Source organism: Embiotoca jacksoni, unplaced genomic scaffold (genome assembly GCF_022577435.1).
Source record: "Embiotoca jacksoni isolate LCO1_2020_lvr unplaced genomic scaffold, fEmbJac1.0.p SCAF_19, whole genome shotgun sequence".
Taxonomy (NCBI): Eukaryota; Metazoa; Chordata; class Actinopteri; family Embiotocidae; genus Embiotoca; species Embiotoca jacksoni.
The window spans coordinates 5,796,412-5,822,164 of record NW_027185329.1 but is presented as its reverse complement, the minus strand read 5'-3'; the positions used below and the strand labels follow the sequence as shown (position 1 = coordinate 5,822,164).

Sequence of the window (25,753 nt, the reverse complement as noted above, 5' to 3'; positions counted from 1 at the left end):
AGTGTTACTAATATCTTGTTTCTCCCATTTGAATGAGTACTTTTATTTTTCATATATTTAGCAGACAAAATGTCCCTTTTTTTATGTGCAGGATTTTTACTTGTAATGGGGTACTTTTACTCAAGTAGAGAATCTGAATACTTTCTATATGACCTTTATTTAACCAGGTAAAATCAATTGAGAACCAATTCTCATTTACAATGATGACCTGTCGACACTGGTGATAATACATCTCTAAAGAAATATAATAGATAACAAGCATAAACAAATAAAATGGAATAAAAATACATTGCAGGACAACTTTATACCACAAGGCTCTTGTTTTACACACCGCTTTAGAGTTTGTGCAGTGTGGCTAGGTAGTATTTTGAGTAGCTAGCACATGAAGACATTCAAGTTCACTCTTTTGTTTTAGAACTTGGTCATACATTTTCTTGACAGCCAATTCATCTGTTAAAAATGCCAATTAAAATAGATAAATACAGTTTTTATTTTTAGTAGAGTATCTAATCTATTTACATCAGAGTTATTAATGTCATATAAAACTTTGACAAAAAAGTACAGCACCCCCCCCCCCCCCAAAAAAAAGGCTGAATAATAGTATTATGAGATTTCACCTCTCATTCCATTAAAGGGTTAAACGCGTCATCTTGAGTGACGGGTCCAACAGCCAATCAGCTACCGTGTTTTACGGCGGCCCAGTGCGTTGTTTTCGGGAAGGGGACGTTACTTGTCAGGAAGGGTTAGCAAGAGAACAGAGGGGTTCTGTTCGTCACCTCAAGCTTCTTTTTTTTTTTAAATACTAGGAAAGTACGTGAAATTAACCAAATATTGATTTCCTTCTGGATACTGGATATATATATATATTTTTTTTTTTGCCTGTAAAGTTTTGAAGAGCCTTCCGTCGAGGCGCTCCCAAGTTTGGTCGAGGCGTTTAATGCGCTAAACGTAACGGAAGTAACTTGCCAGCTGTCTGGCCAAGCTCGCTAGGTGAGTAAAATACCCCGTTTTTTTTGTTTGTTTGTTATTAAACGTTTCCGTCGAAAACAGCGCCCGTCCTCCGGTCCGCGGGGGTACACCCGCTCGTCTAACATCTTTCTCATCCCCCTTCCCCCCCCCGCTGCCAAAGCGGATCGGAGACGCTTCGTTTGCTTTTGACCCCCGACTGAGGGAAACGAACGGGGCTAACGCGAGCTAACGTTATAAACCGATGTCCGTCCAACACGGACGAGCTGTTGAAGCACAGTTAGTGCACAGCAATCCTACACTAAAACAACAACAACAAAGTTTAACATCACGTCAACATAAAGTCAATACATATTGCAAGATTTTCAAGGATGGTCTGTGTTTCAGGGCTGCTGCTAAGGATTGAATTATAGCTTACATTTTTTTTTTTTATTATTTCGCTTTCTTTTTCATCTGTCGAGCTGGACAAAATCAGATATCATGATATTTTTTTTTGGATTAAATATCTCGATATTATTGCAGTAATGACGACTGCTTTCACAAAAAAAATATTTATTCAAAGAGATTTTTGGATTTATAGTAATCACCGGTAATGTAAATATAACGACACGGTAGGGAAAATGCACATTATTAAACGGTGTATTAAGTCAAGGAAATTGCGTCACTTTGCTGTAAGGAAGGCAGCCTTTTATAACCTATCGCAATACCAATATAATATTAATATGTTGCTCATCCCCACTAAACACATACTGGCAATGATTTTGATGAGCGAATAATCATTTTTTTAGTAATTTTTCAAACAAAAAATAGCAAACATTAATGATCTCTTTACGATTGTGGATATTTTCTGTCCTTTCCTGTTGTTGGGTTTTGGATTGTTGGTCTGACTAAACCGAGGAAGATGTCAGCGTTGGACTCTGGGAGCTGGTGGTGGGCCTTTCCCACAGTTTGTGGGTTTTTAAAGATCAGGCAATAAATTCAGACAGACGCCGTAGATCCATTTATAATGCAAACAACCATCTGTTGCAGCTCTACCTGTCATTCTTATACCTTGGGGCGTGGGAATAATATTTACCATAATCACATGGATGATGTCACAAACCTAAAACTAAATTTTCTAGGTTGTGGGGGAAGTTTTCTAAATATGAAACCTATATTGACTAAAAAGTCATGATAGAATGAGTAAAGCCTTCCCTTGTTTGTGGGTTGAGGTCTTTTTTTTTTTTTTAACAGACATCTGTTATAATGGGGGTCCATGTCCATGTCCTGAGAGGTGTCTCTCAGACTTGCTGGTTCCTTCCTTCTTTTGTGGGAGAAAGTAAAGGCAGCATTTGTTATGTCTTTTGTACATAATTTCGTTTTTATTTTACCAGCACCTGAATCACCTCCACATCTGTCGGCTTTGACTGCGAGTCAGTAGTTACATCAGAAGCTTCTCCAAGGTCTTGTTTTTGTTTGGTGGAAATATTGGCTACAGTCATTTTTTTAAATTTTTTTTTTTACCTTTTCCAAAACAGAAAAAGCGCCTAGACAAGATGCTTGTGAGTGTGGTAGAAGTAAACATCCTTTTCACCCGAACCAAATTTTTTTTCACAAAAGCAGAACTGTGGCTCTGGTAGAAGTGGCGTTAGATAACTTGAGGTCATTTGTTAAATATACCACACCAAATTCATACTAAGATATTTTGAAGTAAAAAAAAAAACAACCTAAAATCTCATCTACAAGAGACACCCAGGGCTACTAACGTAAATATAAGTGGAATGAGGAAGAGTGACGTGTATTGACACGGTGAGTGATGAAATCGCTCACTGTAAAATGCAGATAGATGACTCATTGAAAGTCTCTTTTCCAGAAATGCAGCTGTAATAAGGAGAATGGTGAAGAGTTAACTGTTAGCAGACAGCCTCCTTTGCTGGCTGACAACTTTGCCTACACATGGATATGTTCGATTGCTAGCACACCCAGGTCACCTGATTTACAGGAGTAAGTGTGCAAAGGTCAATGCTGGCTCTCGGAGCTTGGCAGCTGATTTTTAATGATCGGTTTAAGATAAGCGTGAAACAGGATGAGCTCATCTGAAAAGAGTAATCTCTGTCCAAAAGCATTTCTTCTTGTGGTCCTGCATTTTAATGGAAGTGATTTGTAACCTTATTAGGAAGTTATCACGAGTAATGACAAGCAACAAAGCAGAGCGACGAAACGGATCAACAACAGCTAACCAGTCTGTACTGTAGCTACTGCATATAGGCCTGTCAGCATTATAACACGCTGCACCCCACTTCCAACCCGACACATGGGTTTCAGTCTGTCAGTTTAACTTACACTAACGCAGAGTTCACATGTTGGTTACACTGGCATTCTGTGACGTGGCGTCATAAGTGGCAGCCTTGGCTTTTCCAAGCAAGCTGACACTAAAACTTTCCACATGACACACATTGGTTTTGGCAGCCATTATTTCCTTTCTGGCCACATATCAGTGCTAAGGCTAGCACGATACTGGGCTTTGTATCTGGTCACCATGCTGAAGAATCTTTCACAGCCTGCACAACTGTGAAAAGTTGAAAGGTAGACAGTAGAAAGGTTTGCAAAAATCTTTTTTTTTTCTTTCTCCTCGTGTTGCCATCAGACCCAGTTCTCCCCGAGTCTCATCGGCTGTCTCGGAAAGGATGCCGTCATCCACTCTTGTGGATTGAAACAGAAAAATCCAGAAGACTGAATAGTCTCGTAGCCAATGTGTATTTCCTCGTTTGTCAGCTGGTGTTCTCTGTTTCTGCAAAGAGCAGGCCTACATCCTCTCTTAACCTCATCCCTCAGCTTGACAACATGTTCAACTTTGCAAGTGGGAGGCAACATTTTGTGAACCTGCAGCTCTAATGTCAGAAATACAATTTGGATGCAAAGTTCCTTCCTCTGAAGAGTTTATTTTGCTGTTTCAAACAGGGGAATTAGTCTGTTTAAAAAAAAAAAAAAAATAGAGCATAAAGATTAATGGAACTTGTAAACCTTCTTTGGTTTTGCCAACGCTTTCTCTTCTTCCTTTTTTTTTGTCTGCTCTCTCTTCAAAGTACTCTTTTTTATTTTTACCTACCTCCGTTTGCTGAAAGATTCATTAATTTGGGTCAAACCCTTAAGGGTTGGACCACGAGGTCTGAGGATGTGTGACATTGACTTCACGTTTCAAAGATAATGGGTTTTGTGCTAATTTTTAGAAATCCCCCTAAAAACTTTCCGTTTTCTTTGGCCGGTTACATATGATCAACATTTTGATTCATGATTTTGTTCCCCCGTTTTAACAAATGCTCTCCAACTGTGCCCTTTTACATGTATGCATTCATGTTTGTCTTATATGTCCTGAATTCAGTTAAAAACTGGAGTGAAAAATGTGAAATCTAAAACGTTGTTGCACGTAGAACCAAAAAGTTTCATGGAACATTCCCATTTCTCATTTTCACTTCACATTTCCAGCATCTGAATGCCAACTCTGTGGGTGATGGAGTTGAGCAGGCAACTCTGTATGAAGATGAGGAAAAACAAGAGGGTCCCGCTCTCCTCTCCTGCTTCCTTTTTGGGCCTGGAGATCCACTTTTACACACCAGAGGTGCCCCAACTGGAGTACTTCAGAGGCTGCTACACTGCTGAGGACCTCTGTGTGGAGGCTGCCAAGAAATGCTGTGAGTGACTGACCGACCTCTTGTCTAGTTGGCAAAATCAAGATTTGCCTGCTCTGTTTATTGATTTTATCTCAGTCTATTGCTATAATGATAAGATCTTGGATTTGGCCAAGTAGTGATGGCTAAAGTGAATCCTTTTCAGCAAACATAGTAAGGGGGATGATTGCAAAGAGAGATGCTGAAAAACACACGCCACTACAGGAACTCGAAAATGCAAAGATACAGTTTTAGACATGGCTTAAACCATAAGCACATATACCTGATAACAAACTGCAACACAATGTAGTGGTACAGTATGCCTCTAATTTCTGCTGTGATGACTACTGAACACAAGTATTTCTTTAAAGATTTGACCTGGACTGTTCCATGCAAGAATGTTTAAAAAAAAACGCTGATGCAAAGCAATTTTTCAAACCACAGTTCGAAAGCCCTGAATGGGTTACTGTAAAACTTGACTATGGGTCAAGACTAGAGGCTCCAAAACAAAGATGAAAATTGTTTCAGGCTCTTTTTGTTTCAGGCATGGGAACGCTTACATTATACCCAGAAATCTACAAGTGCCATCTAAAACCAGGATCCTATATTTCATCTAAGTGTAAAAATGTACAGTGTCACCAAGTGAGATTTATCAGATGGTGTGTGTGTGGATCCTTCTGTTGATTGTTCTGTAAAAAGCCACTGTCCCAAAGCAAAGATTCGATTGGTCGGAACATTTTGTCTGTCTCCCTTTTTTCTCCTCCCGTTTGCAGCGATCTCTCCCTTGTGCCATAACCTATTTGCCCTGTACAATGAGTCAACTGGCACATGGTATTCCCCCAACTACGAGTTCAAGATCACAGATGAAACCAGTATCAAGTTGCACTATCGCATGAGGTAAGAATAATATCACAGCAGCAGCTGACTACACTGGAGCTGAATATCATCATTCTTTTTATCTATCATTTAGGTCCATAAAGTAATGTATCAATACAGTGAAACAAATCACATACAGGCTGGTGATCCTCCACTGAGCCAGGGTTTTCTGGGCTTGAAGCATAGACCAATATAACTTATGAACCCATCAAACCCACAGGATTAGTTGTCGGGATCTGTGCATTACCAGTTGGATAGTAGGCAAAGCCAGAAGCCTTGTATGTCTATTCCTAGCTATGAAAAATGGGTGCTACGATGTGGACTATTTCCTAATTGGTTTGGTAAGAGCAGGGGTTGGAGGAGCAATATCAAACAAACCATCAGCCTTAAGACCTCCCCTGAAGTCAATTTAATTTGGCTCGCTTTTGCTTAAAGCACATATGGATGTAAACTCCTGGATAGGAGCAGATCTGTTTTCTTATCTAGAATCCATCAAGACTGTGAACATACTCACAAGCCCTTTGGTGCATTCTGATATCTTAGACTTGCCTGTGTTAGACCTTTTCTTCAACAGGAAAAGTAAGAACTTTTTGCTTCTGTGCTTTTGGTGTACCAGGGTGAGTTCCTCTGAGAGTGAACTGCATTGGGTCTTACATGTCCATGTGGGTGAAATACTTTGTCAAAACGCCCTGTTTGTAATGGAGGTTTGATCTCGAGATGGCTGCACTTCTTTTTCAGAGTTGATGCAGTAGACCTCCCATGTGAGGGTGGTTGGAACCTCTAACTGGGATGAGAGGCTTGTTGGATCAGAATATGTGGCTTAATAAGAAAATAAATAAATTAAAGATCTCTCAATCTATGGGATTTAGCAAAAGACCAAGGTTAATCAAAAAAAACCAAGGTTAATCAAAAGATCAAGGTTAATCAAAAGATCAAGGTTAGCAGAGCTGTTTAAACCTTTGGTCATGAACTGGTATAATCTCACGATGCGTGCAGAAAATGAAATGAAAGCTGTTCTGATGTGTTACAACCTTTTCAAGTGATGCCAATGGTAGAATTTGACAAAATTGCAAATTATACCCAAACTTTGTGGAAAAATGGTTGTGTAAGAAGTGCGATCAATCTTGAGGGGATGTTTTTACATGGCAGGCCAGCAATGTCATATTTGTACTTGACTGGATTTTTTTTGATAAAATTAAAGTTCCTCTACAGAGAGTCCATTGTATGCGTTTGACAGCATTTTATGCAAAGAGGGGAAAAACACTGCTGTCTAGTCAATTACACTTCCTCTTTCTCCTTGCTCGGCTTTTACAATAGCAAGGGGAGAGAAATTTGAGTATTGCATAAAAGCGTAACTGCCGTGTGTTGTGTGTGTTAGCCCCTTGCTGCCGCCTGCTTTGTGAACTAAAGACAGTCAAATAAGTGGGGTATTGTGGTTAAGTCGTGACATACACAGATACACAAATGATTAATGCAATGGCACACAGGGATTACAGTATCACCAGGATAGATTTATATCAGGTGTGGCACTAACAAAACTACACTATGTATGTGTCTGTGAGCTTATACTTAGACACGTCAGCTTTTGGCTGACTGCCATTGTCAACATACCTACAATGACAATGTAACATGCTGATGTTGCAGGTATAACATTGACCATTTTTAAAATCATATTGTAGTGTGTTAGCATGTTACCATTCACTAAGTACAATATAAAAGTTAGGCTAATGGAGAAAATAACAATCAAAATTAACCAAACAATGCATCATCTATAGCCCATGATTTTCATGGCAATCCATGTTGTTTTTGCTGAAATATATCAGTGTGGGCCGGTGGCCTAACAAACGCAGCGACCAACAATACTATTCCTCGAACTGATTGGCTGTGGCCTCTCCATGTGCAGTTAATGTTTTCCCTGCCTCCTATAGCTTTCTTTCTAAGACGGGCACTTTATGTGAAACTCAATTTAACAGGACTCACTGAAGTCAGATATCCCAGTTAAGATCTATTTTGAGAGGAGGAGTCCCATCTCATTCTGCTGCTTTTTTGTTTAAAATTTGCATGCTTGTTTGCTTCATTTTCAAATGTTCCCCTGATTTGGATTTCCCTATGCACCACCCTTTGTCTATTGCTGGCCTAGGCAAGATTTAGACAGATGTTTGTTTGGCTGTACAGACAGATACCATGCACAGCGACAGTATCTCTTGTGAAAAGCATGGAATACTTCATACATACAAAAATTGCTTCATTAAAGAAAACACAAGAAATCAGGTCAAAATCCAAAAGGAGAAAAACAATGCACCTGTTGCCCAACTCTGAAATTCTAAATGGCTGTGAGGGAAACAATTGGGAGTTCAGTGGCCATAAATAAATAAACCAAGGCCATTAAAACTTTCTTACATGCACACCCTGTATTCATTTTCTAAACTTGTCTTCTGTTTCTTCCCTGTCAGGTTCTATTTCAAAAACTGGCATGGCACCACTGAAGGAGAGTCTCCAGTTTGGAGACACTGCATCAGTAAACTCAGAGGACACAGCCCACAGAAAACACCAGAAGGAACACCCCTGCTGGACGCTGCTTCCCTGGACTACCTGTTTGCCCAGGTGCGTGCTTGCAAGGTTTAGATGAATAACTCAGAAGAAATCCTCTATCAGAATCTTTTACTATTGACTATCTATATTTTCATAGGCCTCACTCTCATTGTTTCCCATTTTAAGAATATATTTGGGTAGATCACCTAAAAAAATTACGTTGTACAAAATGCAATAGCTATTCAAATGGAGTTATTTTTTTAGCTCATCATATGATTTGGTGTGTCTGATTTCCTACTAAAGATGACATTTACATAAGTATATTTATTTGTTGCACAGGGCCAGCATGACTTTCAGACAGGCATGGTTCCCCTGAGGATGTCCCAGTCAGAGGCCGAGCAACACGAGATAGAAAACGAGTGTTTGGGCATGGCTGTGCTTGCTATCACTCATTATGCCATGAACGTGGGAATGCCTCTGGCCACTGCTTCTCGTGAAATCAGGTAATGAACACACACAACACACCATGTGCTTGAAGTATTGACTTTCCAAACAACTTTTGATTGTGATCTTAAGAATTCTTAATAGAAAAAAAAATAATCCCTGTTTCTGTCTTAACCCCACCAGCTACAAACGTTTTATCCCAGAAGTGCTGAACCGCAACATTAAGCAGCGCAACTTTCTGACACGCATCCGCATCAACAACGTGTTCAAGAAATTCCTCAACGAATTCCACTGCCGCTCAGTCAAAGACAGCAACATCACGCCGTACGACCTGAAGATCAAATACCTGGCCACGCTGGAGGGCTTGACCAGCAGCCTGGGCAACGAACTACTTGAGCCAATCACGCTCAGTGTAACGCAGGAGGGGGAAGTCTGCAATGGAAGTTACTATGGTGAGAATTCAGGAAGACGACGTGGCAGACATTTAAAGATCTCAGGCGCTGTGCTAGATTTGTGGCATACAGCACATGAGGGTTGGTAATCGTTTGAGGTGCAGCTTAACTGGAACGACAAGATTATGAATGACTAAAAAAACAGAAACTGTTTACTGAGATATTCCCTGTTTTTTGGAGTGGATTGTAATAACAATGGAGCAAAGCCAAGTGAGAGAGATCATTCAAAAACTTGCATAATGATTACAAAAAAAATGGAAGAATAATTGAAATAACAGTTTGTTTCTATACGCCCACTGCAATCTTTAAATCACCTGTATTGGTGAATTCTAGTTTACGTGACAGTGGTTAGTTTGGTGTGTTTGCATGTAGAGTACTTGTGGTGTCCCAACTACAGTTTAATAAAGAAAAAAGGTTTGCACTTTGTTGACATCCATATAAAAGTGAAACATTGGGTGTTTTTGCAGCTGGTGAAAACCAAAAGTGAAAAGAACAAGATGTTTACATGTCACAATAACCTATTTATCTCTAAGTAGGCACCCGGCTTTTAGGTAGTTTTCCAGCAGGCTATGTGTAAAATATCCCGTCTCTGTGTAACTGCTACTGAAAAATGTTTACTTGATGTTTTCAGGGTACTACAACCAGAACCAAGAGCAGAGCCAGAGTCTGAACATGGAGACAAGCCATGACATGCAGGTTCTGGTTACCGGTACGACTGGCATTTCCTGGAGGAAGAAACCCGCTGCAGTGAGTGATCAAGATCTCTAGTTTCATGAAAGCAAACTGGCAGCAACAGATAACTGACAGACAGCTCTCTTACCTGCTGTATGGAAAGCCTTGAGTAACGTTTTTAAATGTGACAGTGACAATGGAGAACTTCTGTAAGATAGTTAATATTTTAAAAATATTATATTGGATATTAAGTATGTTAAGCTTACTAAATCAGTATATAAGTTCTACATCTCTGTAGGCATATTATCAGAATATACAAGGCTTGATATGGTAAACTAAGTGAATATGAATATTCAGTAATAGTTGTAAGCATTTCCAATTCAAATATTTGCATGATGATGGTCTGAGTCTTCATAAAATGGCCCAGTTTTTTGAAATTACTCATGGTTTATTTTCTTACATGACTTGTGTGTGGATATTTGCTATGTTTATCTTTAAAACAGACATCCACGACCTCCAAAGAAAAGGCCAAGTCTAAGAAGAACAAGCAGGATGGAAAACAGAAAAACGACAGAACGAAAGAGGCAACGAATGAAGGCTGGATGCTGTTCAGTGACTTCCATGAGATCACACACACTGTCATCAGAGAGGCGACGGTCACCGTCTACAGACAGGACAACAAGAAGATGGTGAGAGATGTACAAATAAATCAAAGACACTTCTCTGTCAGCCTCTGTGTAAATATCACTAGTTAGTTTATTCATTCACAATTAAGATAAAAGATTTTGGAATTTAACGTGATAGTTTGAAAAGGATTTATTGTAAAACATTGTTGTGGCTTTGCAGTGGTCTCATACCTACATGATAATCAGTAAAAACCAGCGTAGTACAGTCAATATATGATCACACTTTCCCTCTGAATTCCCCCTGAGTGCTGCCTTCACTTGTTTGCCACTTGTTTTCCTACCGAATGTGACTAGTGGCAACATTTGTTGCTTTTAAGACCTGCTGAAGCGAAGCTTACTTCTAGCTCCTTGCTGGTATCCATGAATCATAGTGAGATCATGTTTCATCGTAAAAATGGATTTTCAGTTTGGCATACATCATCGCTCTTTGAGATTGGCCTCTGTGGTGTTGTTGAGTGTTTGTAATAGATGCTACTATGATCACCTCTTACCTCCCTCATAGTCTTTTTCTGTCTTTTGCTGTTGTTGCTCTTTTTAGGAGATGCAAATGGTTTCTCGGTCTGAGGCGCTGTCCTTTGTTGCCCTTGTGGACGGCTACTTCAGGCTGACGGTGGACGCCCACCACTACCTGTGCAAGGAGGTGGCCCCGGCTTCAGTGGTGCACAACATCAACAATGGTTGCCACGGACCCATCTGGTATGTAGAGGCAGATTTATTAGTGGAATGTGGGGATGAGCGTTCTTCTATTTCCCCACACAGTACTTTGTTACTGGACACATGCAGCCTTATTAAACACATTCGTCATAAACCATCGGTCACTGACCTTTTGTATGTGTTTGCCTATACCCTGACTGCGTCCTTGTTGCCCCTGTGCAGAGATAACATACTGCTTTTTAAAGTCAGCCTAAATGTTGTAATGAAGGTTGTTGTTATCCTCACGGTTAGGCCACAGCATTTATCCACCTCCTTATTAGTAATTTAAATGGTGTTTAATCTCTGCCTCTACTATATCAGTGCAGTCACCAGACAAACATCTATCAGCCTCTGTTGTTCAGTCATTGCATCCTTTTATTGTTCTATAGTTTTAATTGCGGGATTAATAAAGTATCTATCTATCTATCTATCTATCTATCTATCTATCTATCTATCTATCTATCTATCTATCTATCTATCTGTCTATCTGTCTATCTATCTATCTATCTATCTATCTATCTATCCATCTATCCATCTATCCATCTATCTACCACATATGAAAAATGTCCTCACAACACAGTGCTAATGAGTCTTTTGCAAAACTTGATGAAGTTGATACCTTCAGCCTGCTTTTAATAAAACGGACCCCATTTATAATCATTTCCTCTGTGCAGTACGGAGTACGCTTTCCACAAGCTGCGTCAGGAGGGCAACGAGGAGGGCGTCTACATCCTGCGCTGGAGCTGTACCGACTACCAGTACATCATCATCACTGTGGTCTGCAGTGAGGTATTGTAGTCTATCCACCACAATATAATTAGGGTTAGCGTTTACTATTTCGGTCAACAAATAGTCTTGCAATTACTCTTTATTTGACTGATGGTGGGAATAATATCTGTCACTGCTGCACAGGAGCAAAGTTAGTAAACTTTAGTTGTATTTAAGAGCACAAACAAATAGATATATAACCATGGCTTACTGGGATTGGCAAAAAGCTGCCAACACTTCCTATTGATTTATAAAGTGTAAACTGCATTTATTAGAAAAATTATACATGAATTGACTGACATACTAATATAGTAAGTGGGGGAAATGATACAGTAAAGATATTGAGTGCTGGTTGCGTTTTGTAAGCTACAACTGGAATCAAAACCGCACCCATCTTTGTTGGTCTATCTGTTAAGTTTCTACTGGCCTCTCTGCTATAATAAGGAAAAACACACATAGTGATAGTGGCTTCCCAGTGATGGCATCACACACACACACACACACACACACACACACACACACACACACGCTTGATCATGATATCTGTATTTGGTTATTATTTATTGTAGTCAATATTTTGCATGGATTTTTTTTGTTTTGTTTTGTTGAAACTTCATACTAACATTAAAGACCAAAATGAATAATAAAATAATTTTGGCTAGTTCACCCAGACTGACCTGAGGGACTCTCGTCCGGTGCGCCAGTATAAGAACTTCCAGATTGAGACGACCCCTGAGGGCTTCCGTCTGTATGGCACCGAGACATTGCGGCCCACTCTCAAAGAGCTCCTGGAGCACCTGGAGGGCCAGCATCTTCGCACCGACAACCTCCAGTTCCAGCTGCTCCACTGCTGCCCCCCACAGCCCAGAGGTAAACTTACTGCGACCGCAGAGAGTAGAATCGAATATCAAAGCTAATACCAGAAGACAGAGAAGCACACAGTACTGCAAATGAACTGTTCTTAAAAGATTAAGTACAGACAAGAACAAAAATTTTGTATTTCTGTCAAACACATGCTTTGCATTCCTACTCTGTCTGTTCTTGTTATTCATCTACAAAGATTACACCAAATATTATGAAAACAAAGTTGTAGAAAGTTCAGCTGTGTTTTACATAAAATTGTTCCAGTTTTCTTTGCGCATATTTTAGGATTCTGCCGTGCAACAACAACAATGTGAAGTGAAAAATCTTTTTGGATCCAAGGAGAAAACAGTTTCTTTGATGTTTTGTTTTTGTTATTGAGTTGAAATTACATTTTTCCGTGAGTGATTGAGGACATGTTACTTATGTGAGCGGAACTTTTGTGCTCATGAGGATGAGTCCCACACAAATTCCCCTTTAAAGTAATTCTGATTTACAGCAAGTTGCCCCATAAATAAATGTTAAATCTGTTCAAATATAAACTGTCACGGCAGTGGTAACATGCTGTTTCTGCAGCTCATGCTCCCTTGATTCACTATAAACAAGAAGTCTGTCTATTATGGCGATTGCAAAAAGAACATATTCCTTAAAAAAAAACATTTTTGCCGCCTTATTTCTATTTTTAAAACAGACACTTGCAACAGCAGGCTAAAAATCCTGCTCGCTCGGCTTCCTAGCAGTCTCTGCATCTCTAGTCCACGCCGTTTGCAGCACAACAGTTTACTCTGCACTACGTTGTGCTATGCTAGGTGTGGCGACAGGTCCAACACACCACACCCTACTGTGATACTGGGGGTTAAGAGGTGAAAGAAGTGCAACCGAATCAGAACCTTCAACTCAGAGCTCAGCGACGCAAAACTTTCCCTCCACGCGGTGTTGCATGTGGAGCTGCTTTTCAAGTGTCTGCGTGTCGCTGATGGGAGGGGGGGGGGGGGGGTGAAGGGAAGCAGAGGTGGCACGAACAATTTGTGTCTGGCTGTGTCAGTGAAACGGTGTCAGGGAGGAAGAGAGTAGTAAATGTGGGTTTCCGGCGCCTCTCTTCTGTTTACTTCACTAAGGAAAAGGTGGAGCCATGTATGCATGTGTGTGTTGATCAAGCTGACTTGTTTTGCATTCCTGCTTGGGGCTAAATCATCTTTAGAGGAACATAAAAGGCCGGAGTGCTGTGTTGTTGTCCCTGTTAAAATATTTATCATCTATTGTGCAACATCATTGCTACAACAGTAATACACTTGTATGCCCACTTCCTGAGTAAAATGATGCAGACAGTTTGCTTTTCCTTGTTATTGTTTTGGGTTTCTGCATGGTTTTCAACTCATCTAAAAAATAACAGGATATGGTGAAAGAATGCGTGGTTGTGAGAGTGGGCAGGTGTGTGTTGATACACTTCAGCCTGGACTAGGTCAAGGATTAAAGAGGAGGTGCAGTGCCATGTGTAGTGTGCGATGGTAGCTGGGTGGGTGTTGTGTTTGGATTTTGCTTGAAAACCCAGATTGCATGTTACGGAACAGCGCTCTTTACGCTCTTTGATGAGATGCTGATGGAGCGCAGACACTTTTTTTTTTTTTGTCTCTTCCCTTAAACCACAGCGCACTGGTTTTGTCACAACATTAAACAGCCACAAACACTCACATGTCGTTCACTAACAGGCACAAAGGTACATTTTCACTTTATCCTCCCACACGCTACTCTATATATACAAAAAAATAAACCGAATCTGGTTTGGTTGCCAGACCTGACTATCTGTTCACGTCATTGCCACATTGACGTAATTGTTGAGAGCTTGTTTTACCACGTGTAAACACAGTTTTGCCAGAGCCCATGGTGCACTGCATGAGCAACTATACATGTGTCTTATGCTTAGGTGCTGCAAAACATATTTCAGTGCAACTCAAGCTCACTGTGAACATCATTCCAGCCTTTACTATAGTCTGAATGCAGTGCAGTGCAAATAGATCTATAGAACTTTTAACAGTATAACAATGACATGACTTTGGCAGCAGTACAGGCTGACAGGAATTACCTAACACAAACAAATATGAATCTTTTCATACTATTGAAAATATTTTCAATATATACTGTTGGATATATAAAAAACCCATAAATAAACTCTGTGTGTGTGTGTGTGTGTTTTACAGAGATATCTAACCTCCTGGTGGTCACTAAGGACAGAGCACCGACCCCTCAGACACCCAAGCAGGAGAGTGAGCTCAGCTTCCATCGCATTCTCAAGGAGGAAATTGACCAGGTACACCTTCTCTTCTCCATGTCTGTCTCTTATGTCACAGTTCTGCAATGCGCTTGTTATGATGAAGCTATGGAATGAGTATTTTAAATGACGATTTCGCTAAATATTTAAGTCCATACGATGTATTACAAAGTTTTGAAAGATTGTAGATGCATTTTTACAGTTTAAGCTTCCGGTGTTTTGTTTGTTATCCATGTAAATGAGGGTGATGAAATATTAGAAACACATTTAGTATAGATTTGCAGTCTTACATTAAAGCACCACAGAGTCCAGGTCCACACCCAAGCAACACATCTCTTTTGCAGTTATGAGTTCTGTTATTTGTTCCCCCCCCCCTCACTTTTGCATGACTTGGCACAGCTAAACTTAAACCCTTAACAAATAATTTGAGATCCTTTAAAAAAATTTTAAAAAAAAACCCCATAATGATAGCATGTTACAGAAACTGGATTCCTTCAATAACAAGACACAGTCAGACTAGTGCAACTAGAATTTGTAAAAAAACAAAAAGACCTCACTTGTTTGCAGAAGCTCGGTTCTTGTAGTAATCATAGTTTGGGCACCTGATGTCTATTTAATTTAATCCTCTGTGTTCTCGGCTCCCTGCTGTGTTGACCAGGAGGAGCACCTCGGCCGGGGCACAAAAACCAGCATTCACTCCGGCACACTGAGGGTGAAGAGCGAGGAGGAGGAAGATGCGGGCTACTCATCCTTCCAGGATTTCAAGGTTGTCCTGAAGGTGCTGGGTTCTGGACACAGGGACATCTCCTTGGTGAGACACTCATTACCAGAACATCCTTTCATCTCATGACGACTTCATAAGACTATATTCATACTACAACATCGAACGACACTCAAAGCTAACGCTACTAGCTGCACACTTACAAAATCTGACAATAAAAGTATGTGCACTCTGCTATGTGTGTCATCTTTGTGTTTCTGTTGACAGGCCTTCTTTGAAACAGCCAGTATGATGCGACAAGTGTCCCATAAGCACATTGTGCTGCTCTATGGAGTGTGTGTCCGCCAACAGGAGAGTAAGTACTCAATAAGAGCTGCGTGGATGCGGGTGTGTATGAGGATGTGGCACTATGTCTCAACTTTTCGACACTTCTTCTCTTTGTATCACAAGATATCATGGTGGAGGAGTTTGTCCAACTAGGTCCGCTGGACTTGTTTATGAGGAGACAGCAGAGTCCACTCGGCACACCATGGAAGTTCCAGGTGGCCAAGCAGCTGGCCTCAGCGCTCAGCTACTTGGTAAGAGAGGAAAACACAAACACATGGAGGACACACAAACTTGTATTTAGCCATGGGATGATCTGCACAGTGTGAAAATGTAGCCTATTGATTGGGGACTCATAGATGTGTTTTATTTTGCGTCTATGGTTTGTGTGTGTGTGTGTGTGTGTGTGTGTGTGTGTGTGTGTGTGTGTGTGTGTGTGTGTGTGTGTGTGTGTGGTGTGTGTGTGTGTGTGTGTGTGTGTGTGTGTGTGTGTGTTGTAGGAGGACAAAAAGCTGGTTCATGGCTTTGTGTGTGCCAAAAACATCTTACTGGCCAGAGACGGGCTGGGTGCCGACGAAGGGGGCCCTTTCATCAAGCTCAGCGACCCAGGAATACCAATCACAGTACTCACCAGGGAGGGTGAGTACATAGTACAGATGACTAAAATGAAACCTAAATGATAACAAAATAGCTTCCATGGAAAATTTCACAATAAGTTCCACATTCTCTTCCAGTCAGTTGTAAATGAAAGTAAAACTAAGATGAGCAAACATACATGTACATGGAAACAGTAACACAGACAGTCTGGCAGACTGAGACTTGATCTCAAGAACAATCTCAAAATATGCTTCATGCTTGTCTCTGAACACTTTTTCCTGTTGTTTCTTAAATGTTGTCTTTAGTACCGTCATTTTGTTCCCACACAATAAAGAAAAAACAAAACTAATAAAAGAGGAACATTTCCCGACAAGCAGAGTTTGTAAGTAATAGGAATCGTTTTTGTCACATGATTGGTGCGCGTTACAGTGGGAATATTTCTATCATAAAAGCTAGATCTGGGTTCAGAGAAGATGACACAACAAGGACACTTCTCAGATTGCACAGTTCCCCTCAAATGGCCGCCTCATGTTTCTGTTTTGTCTGGTAGATCTAGAGGTTGTGTGATCTAAGCCAGTGTGGCTGCGTAGATGGATCCTCGAACCACAGGACAGACTGGAAATGTTTCTGTACAAACGTCCTATGCCACATGCCCCATGGGATGCTCCTCCCTCGCTCTTTGTTCCCAGAACTCCTTAACATTTCTGGTTCCGCCTCCATCATTTTGCTGATCAACCAGTCTTCCAGTTATACATTGATGTCCTTGTACATAGATTTGATTGACCATAGTGCATAGAGTGCTCAGAAACCCACTGGGAGCACTCCGCCTTGTTTCCCAGCAATCTCTGATCGCTGTACTCAAACCCTCAAATCTGTTCTTCTCATTTTTTATTCTTCTCTCTCTTTTTTTTTTTCTTTCTTTTTTGTGTCCGTACACTCAATTACCTCCTTTCCTGCTCACATTTCTAGCTCTATTCAGCTCCCCTACTGTTTTTTTTCCCCTGGTTGCTTCCTCACTAAAATACAGCCCTCATCTGAGGGTATGGATTTTGTGGAGCCAGTCGTGGAGGTCAGCCAATCAATTAGCCTGTCTTCCAGTCAGAGTGATATATTTCATAAAGACGATGCAGGCAGCCGGTCAACATTTTAAGCGAGCTTCCCACCCGGTCAGCCTGTCAGAGCTACACTGCAGGTTACTGGTATTTGGAGCGTGGTGAGAGTGTGTCACGCTCTGGAGACATGTCTTTGCAAAAATGTGGTCGGTAATTATATTAATCCATTATCTATACAGGGTCATGGGGGGGTCTGGGGGGAGCTGTAGCTCACGCTCTCATTCCAACCTAAGGCCAATTTGTAGAATCACCAATTAACCTGAGATGTATGTTATTTGGACAGTGGGAGGAACCCACACAGGGACAGGGAGAACACGCAAACTCCACACAGAATGGCCCAGGTCCGGATTCGAAACCCGGAACCTTTTTGCTGGGAGGTGACAATGCTAACCACTGCACCACTGTGTCGTCCTAATAATAATAATAATTATATTCTTCATATTTTTAATACTTAAAATGAAATGAAATTCCTTACTTCCTAACAGAACTGACTTGTACTGTACAATGTATTGTTGATTGATCTGCAATATCTGGAGTGAATTGTAAACACAAAATACATATTTTAGTCAAGTCACTTTTGTAAATATATATCCCAAAAGCTTTACAATGTGCATAACAAACAGTAAAGTACCCTCGACCTTCAGACCCAGGACAAGTCTGATAAGAAATAAATTACACATAAAACCCAGCAAAAACCTCAAGCAGAGGACTATAGGAAGGATCCCTCCTCTTGGGCAGACAAACATGTACTAGGTGTCAAATATAAAGAGAAATATCAATCGCAGATTACAAGAAAACACTGTTATTGGAAAAATAGTGACAAGTATCAAGAAAATAAAAAGCAAACATACTGTATTAGAAGAATGTGGAGCAGGCCAGAGATCTAGACAAAGATGTGAATGTTAAAGCCTAAGGAGGACATGGTTGCTATGGTTATGATATCGTTTTTCAGTTATTATGACGTTTCAGAAAGAAGGTCAGTGAATACATGGTGTTTGCACTTGTTTAAAAAGTGAAGGCAGTATTTCACGTGATGATATTTAAGGAAACTTTCCCTCCATCACATCCTAAAGGAACACATTTGCAGTCAAACGTCAGATTAGTGTCTATTAATCCAGTAAAGTGGTAAATAAAATCATGTTTTCACTTCCCTTCAGGACACCATTACATTTTTAAAAAAAACTTTTTTTTAGAGCTATAGATTTCATACAGTTTTAATTCATTTATTTCATGACAAACACAAATCTGTGAATCGGTGTTGATTTACTCTTCCGTGTTTAAGTTGACTCTGTTTGCGTCTGCAGAGTGTGTGCATCGTATCCCGTGGATCGCTCCAGAGTGTGTGAAGAATGCGTCGTCCCTGAGTGTCGCAGCTGACAAGTGGGGATTCGGTACCACCCTGTGGGAGATCTGCTATGACGGAGAGGTTCCCCTCAAAGACAAGAAACTCACAGAGGTAGAGTGCAAACTGCATATGATCATCCATACTATACTCTCAAACTAATGCCCTCTTTTGTTTTCAAATTGAATCACTGTTCCTCAGTTTCTTTCCATTTCTGTGGTTTTAAAAAAATTTTTTTAGCTATTCTTCTAACCACTTCTGTCCAGCAGTCACATTACTTCTGTTTTCATACATCTCCTAATTCATATGCGTGTCTTCTTGTCTGTGTTCTGAGCAGAAGGAGAGATTTTATGAAACCGAGTGTCAACTGGCCACCCCGGACTGCACAGAGCTGGCTGAACTCATGACCGACTGCATGAACTACGACCCCAAGAAAAGACCTTTTTTCAGGGCTATCGTCAGGGACATCGACATGCTGGAGAAAAAAAGTATGTGCGAGGGGAATTTGTTCACTGTACATTACACAGCATTTGCAAAGAATCAAGAAGTTGCACATATGAAGTAAAAGCTCAGGATGCATTTGCACGCAGCAGTTTTATTTACATTGTCTCAAACTTGAAACATTGCCGAACAGATTAAAATCATGTACAGGTTAAAGAAAATCGAGCGTTGTTGACAGTTAAAAAATGACCTGAATGTTTTGCACGTTTTGTAAGTCACCTAGCAGCGGCCTCACAAAGACAGAGTTGTTTACTCTAACTCAGATGTTCATGAGGAAGTTCACTGGGTTCAGTATTAGATCTGCCCCTCAGCAGGGCCCCATGACAACATATAAGACTCTGTTCTTCCACCTGCCGGCCAGAGTTAGATACTGCAGCCAGTTTTACTAAAACCAAGTCTAGTTATAGCAGCTACAAAATCCTCTTAACCCCAGTATTATATACATTTAAAAGGTTTGAAATGCAATTAAAAAAACATTATTTTTCTATCATCAGTATTTAAGATGATTGATGACGGTGATACAGAATGAGTTTTGCTTGAATAATGAATAGTCCTACTAAAAGTAGCCATTTGTGTGGAAACCAGAACAACAGTTACATAACCACAGAAAATTCGAGTGAAAACTTTGACACAGTAAACCACAATAGACTTCCTTTGACGCAAGTGTGCTTATGTTGAAGAAAAGACATCTTTTGTTTTATCCAGCGTGCTTAATGTATTTGTTTCTTTTTTCCCCTCGTCTCTCAAGACCCATTTATTAGACCCCAGCCGACACCAGAGGTGGACCCCACCATGTTCGAAAAGAGATTCCTGAAGAAGATCAGAGATCTGGGAGAGGTGAGTTGCAGCTGTGTTTGTGCTGTTTTTAGTGTTTTTATCCAAATTACTGTTTAGCAGATCTTAAAAGTTTATACAAATGATCAAAATGACACAAAAAAACTGTGCATCAGGGTTACTGTAAGGGTTTGTGCAGACATTACTTTGATAAATATGGCTGGGTACTTATTTAATGGTTCATATAAGCACAAAGCCATGAATGAATGTCACCTTTTATTGCCATGTTTCTGCCCTAAAACAAAGGATATACCAAGTTACAGTTAATTGTTCAAAGAGCAAACATGAGGAAGAGCAGACCAGTGCTGGATGAACAAAGACCATGCGAGATACCTTACAGGAAGTAGTTCATGTGCTTTTGAATAGTTTAAAGTTTGTTTATGTTCCTTGTGTAGGGGCACTTCGGTAGGGTGGAGCTGTGTCGCTACGATCCTCGGGGAGACAGAACGGGTGAGATGGTGGCAGTGAAGTCTTTGAAGCCCGAGAACTGTGAGGAGCCGGGCAACAACCTCTCCCGTGAGATTGACATCTTGAAGGCCCTCTACCATGAAAACATTGTCAAATACAAGGGTATTTGTCAAGAGGAAGGTAAGAAAAAGAGAACATACACAGAAATGCACACAAACAAGAACACTCAAACAACTTATGTTATGAAATGTGTGTGTGTGTGTGGGGGGGGGTTGCGACACCTTTTTTTTTTTTTTTTTTTATTCAGCCAACATTTAACAGCCGCAACAGAGTACGCAATGGGGGAGCCTCTGACCTAAACACGTGTTGACTGGGTTTTTGTAATTACTCTCACTGGAAAAAAAGGAGAGACAAAAGTTCTTTGCTCAAATTTCAGGCATGCGTTTTTGTATTTGGAGATTTTGTCACCGACCCAAACGAGTGTTTGTGCCTCACATGTTCTCACCATTAAATCAGAGTCACAGACATGACAGCTGATCGTTCAAAAAAAAAAAAAAAAAATCCAGCTTTAACAACCCTTGCTGCTTCCAGACTCTTCAAACCATCTGGGTTCAAACCATTCTGTTCACTGCCTGATAATAAAGATTTTTATTCCATTTTTTCAAGTTATGACTGTATTTCCTATCCAGGAAGCTTGAAATAACGTTTGTCCTTTCTCCTTTTGTAAAACACCATTATTAGCCTGTTCTGTTCTAAGAAAACATGAAATATTTGAAAGAAATTTATATCACTGATCATTTACTTTTACATATTTTTGATTAAGCTGTACAAATTAAGCAAGGATAATTGTCATTTCTGGCTATAATTTTTCAATAAATAAAGGCACAACTTAAAAAAAAAGGTTCAAGTTCAAAAATAGGTGCAGTTTTATTTATTATTTTGAAAGGATTCTGGAGAGACCTGCAGAACACCAACAAGTGTTTGAGGTTTTCCAAGATCGGGTAATTGTTTTTCAGATTATCAGATGTTTCGGCCTTCAACTTGGATATAATGGTAACAAATGAGAGGCACAAACTGGGGCAAGCATTCAGACACACTCACACATTCATTGCTGATCAGTTACTGTCCATCTCTGACCACTTTGTACATAAATCTGTTCATAGGTGCTCAGGCGATTAAGCTGATCATGGAGTATCTCCCGCTGGGCAGTTTGAAGGACTATCTACCCAGAAACAAAAGCAAAACCAACCTCGGCATGCTGCTCAGCTACGCTGTCCAGATTTGCAGGGTAACACAGCTTCTTGTAAAAACAACTGTTGTCTCAGATTTCAGTCACTCTGAAGCTGTTAATTTTTTTTTTTTGAATTTATTTTAGGGAATGGACTATTTGGGATCTCGGAATTACATCCACCGGGACCTGGCTGCCCGAAACGTCCTGGTGGAGAATGAGAGCACAGTGAAGATCGGAGATTTCGGCCTCACCAAGAGCATCAAGGACAATGAGGGGTATTACACTGCCAAGGACGACCACGACAGCCCTGTTTTCTGGTGAGTGAAAACGAGTGAAGGATGAAAGGTTGAGTAGCACTGTATAATTTTTTTTAATCTCTCAGACCCGACCATTATATTGGAGATCTTATTGTTTAAAGAGAGAGACTTTATAAAAGAAGAATAGAACAGAGAGAAACAGGGAGAGTAAATGATAAAGGAGGCACATGGAGGAAATCGACTGCAGACAGACTGGCAGTATATGAATTGAGCTGAAGGGAGAAATATAGAAACATTACAATCCTTTCAAGCATATCCTGAAGAGGTTTCATTAAAAAGTCTTTTTCCTCCCATGCGTCTCGAATTTAAATTCTTCTTAGCAGTAAATTGACTCTCGTCAGCTGTCGAGGACCTGAGCCTCGAGGACCAGGTAGCACCGAAATGACAGAGAATTCAGTGATGGAGAGAGGGGTGGAAGGAGGCCAATACATGATCAGGGAATGAGTTCCAGTAATTACAAATGATCCCATTTTAATTACAGTATAGAGTAAACATTTAAATTGTAACCCCGGTTTATTGATCCTTGTTTGGTTTGGAGAGATGCTTACATGATGTTGGTTTCCTAAAAGCATTTTGGTGTTTGGAGAAAATTTGCCTGTGGTAAAGAATCTTAATATGCAACCGAAAAAGTTGGGACCCCGTGTAAAATGTAAATAAAAACAAAATGCAATGATTTGCAAATCTCATAAACCTATATTTAATTGCAAATAAACCAACAGCGAAATATCAATTTTTGTTTTGTTTTATATAAAATGTATGTAAAATATATACTTACATTAAAGCAATGGACCAATGGGAAAGCAGGATAGAATAGACCAATTACAATATTTGAAGAAAAATCAAATAGTGCAGAGCTAATTTCGAATAGGAGTTATATATACACCTATATATATATATATATATATATATATATATATATATATATATATATATATATATGTATATATAAATATAATGTTAACAATACAGTGAAATTTCAGTCTACTGTTATCGTTCTTTCCATAAAAAATAGCTCTCTGGTTAAGATACAGTAGGACTCGGTATGTTGCTCCATAACCACCGGATGCGAAGGAGGAGGAAGGAGAACCTGGTGAACAACTTAGAATGATGACATCAACACAGAAATGTGGACAAAAGCTCATGCTCTTCCTCATTTGCGTTCCAGGTACGCTCCAGAGTGCCTGACTCTCTGTAAGTTTTACCTGGCTTCAGATGTTTGGTCCTTCGGGGTGACGTTGTACGAACTCCTCACGTACTGCGACATCACCAAGAACCCGATGAAGGTCAGTGCTCTCCCGGCAATCTTCACCGTCACACAGGCGTTCAAAGAATACTTCTCATCTTCGCCGTATATTCTTGATGTTTGGGTGACGACCACGCACGGAATACATATAACTTTGCAGCCTGGCAGACATAAACAACAGAATTGAACAGCTTTACACGCAGTCATTTGTACGTGGCAGATGGCGTTGGTGTTTTGCCAGAGCAGCAGATGACAGACTCCACCAGGAGCTTTCCAAACTGCAGCCCGTGCCAACACGGAGCTTAGTTTACCATGAAGATCTTTCCTTTCCGGCAGGCTTTTTTAACTGACAGTGTTATCAGGCTCGTATTAAAGACCTGCACAGGTTACATGGATGTGAAAACAGGGAGACATGTTAAAATGTGACAGAAGTTACAAAGTAAAAGCTACTGAATTGCACCCAGACCACAAAAAAAAAAAATAACGACTGCGTGTTAAATCATAAAATGCTACAAATCTGTCTCCGGTCCGTGTTTACTTAAGTTTTATTTTCACGTTTTACATCTAAATGAAAAGAAAGCCAGCATAGAGTAGCGTTTTTCTTTTGTAACCCTGTCCTTGTCCTCGTCCTCGCAGCGCTTCTTTGATATGATTGGTCGAGCCCACGGTCAGATGACAATCATCCGATTGGTGAAGGTGTTGCAAGAAGGAAGGAGGCTGCCCCGTCCCGAGGGCTGTCCTGAGCCGGTAAGAAACAGGATAACGATGATGACACGTAGTCAGGTTGACATCAACACACACTGAAGAGTTGACTTTATTTACAAAACAAATGGAAAGACAACAGAACCAAAGGAAAGCAACACCAACAGAAGTCCACATGTTTCGCCTCAGAAGAAATAGTTGGTTTTTTTTAGGGTTTTTTTGGATCAAAGTCGGACTCAACAAGTGCTTTTCAATAATGCAATAAATAATACAAATTAGACTAATATCTGCATTATTTTCGAGGCCTTGCAATTTTGTCCAATTCAATTTCTCCGCGTTTAATGCCCTCAACAGAAGCTCTGCTGAAGGCAACGGGTCCACAAAAACTAAACCTGCTCTGTCACAGAAAATACCTTTTACAGTCGGCGAGGCTCTTCAAGCTCTCATCGTCATCATCATCATCGAAACGAACCGTGCGACAGTTGGCCGGAAAAAAAAAAAAAAAAAAAAAAAAAACACCCGCAAAACCGCAAGTGAAAATTAGAAGGGCTTATAATGAAGTGCGGTCTTATAATGACAATTCAGCTGTCGCTGTGTTGACCTCATCACGCAGGCTTAGTCGTTGCTAAAACTGACAGTTCGATAGTTACTTTTCTTCAAAAACACGATAAAAAAAAAAAAAAATTAAAAAAAATCGGCGCTTTTCAGTCACACGTGCCACACGTGTTGTCCACAACCCACACCCCCCCCCCACACCCATCATACCCTACTACCTCGGAGATTTGAAACACACCGTCGGGGCACGTGGAGTTATCAGCGCAGCCCTACTCGAAACTATTAAGACTCCAAACACCTCATGGGAGTTTTGTTGTTGTTGTTGTTATGTGTTTTTTTGGCGTGGTTGATCCCCCCCTTCCCCCTCTCCACGCAGTCTTTAACCCGCTCCGTGTCCCACAGGTGTACGAGCTGATGCGCAAGTGCTGGGAGCACGCGCCCGACAAGAGGATCACCTTCAATGCGCCTGATCGAGGAGCTGAGCATCATGCAGCCAGCAGCTCCAGCCGGAGAGAGACTGTTAAAGCCCCGACCTGGTCCGAGGCTCGGGGGGGGGGGGGGGAGAAGCGGATTTCGACCTGCCGAAACTTCAAAACGGACCCCCGGATATCGGCGTCCGCCGCGCCCCTCCGCACTCGCATGTAGATCCTTCCACATCCACGGCATAAAGACTTCCCAAGTCCAACCGCAATTTTAGGCTTTCATATTTTGTGACATTTTTTATTTGCCACGTTATTATTTTTTTTTTTATACAATATATATATATATATATATCTATCTCCGGTCACGACTGATGAGAGTGTTTTGAATTTGAACAGAATCCTGGCGCCGTAGCTAAATGTCACCCGATATCTCACTTCCAGCTGTATGTCAACCTCGCGTGGACTCGCCACTCGTTCTGTGCTCAGCAGACCCCGACGCCAAGCCGACACGGGGACCCCGCCGAGTCGAAGGAACCGCTTCCACGCTCGCCTTCACGGTTTTGTGACGGACAGCGGAC

At 40.7% G+C, this 25,753-nt stretch overlaps 1 protein-coding gene across 1 annotated transcript; it reads left to right on the top strand.

The window, feature by feature from the left end:
• Window positions 1-726: 726 nt before the first annotated feature.
• jak1 (Janus kinase 1) lies at window positions 727-25,369 on the top strand. Its single transcript, XM_069153166.1, is given in 27 exon segments — window positions 727-990; window positions 4,432-4,637; window positions 5,387-5,510; window positions 7,943-8,093; window positions 8,361-8,524; window positions 8,649-8,917; window positions 9,549-9,664; window positions 10,093-10,278; window positions 10,814-10,971; window positions 11,643-11,757; window positions 12,399-12,606; window positions 14,796-14,905; window positions 15,525-15,677; window positions 15,855-15,942; window positions 16,038-16,165; window positions 16,412-16,550; window positions 18,925-19,076; window positions 19,300-19,450; window positions 20,212-20,300; window positions 20,693-20,885; window positions 21,869-21,993; window positions 22,081-22,253; window positions 23,419-23,536; window positions 24,133-24,243; window positions 25,156-25,215; window positions 25,217-25,246; window positions 25,248-25,369. Coding segments are annotated over 26 exon segments (3,540 nt in total). The 5' UTR covers window positions 727-990; window positions 4,432-4,438; the 3' UTR covers window positions 25,278-25,369.
• Window positions 25,370-25,753: the final 384 nt, after the last annotated feature.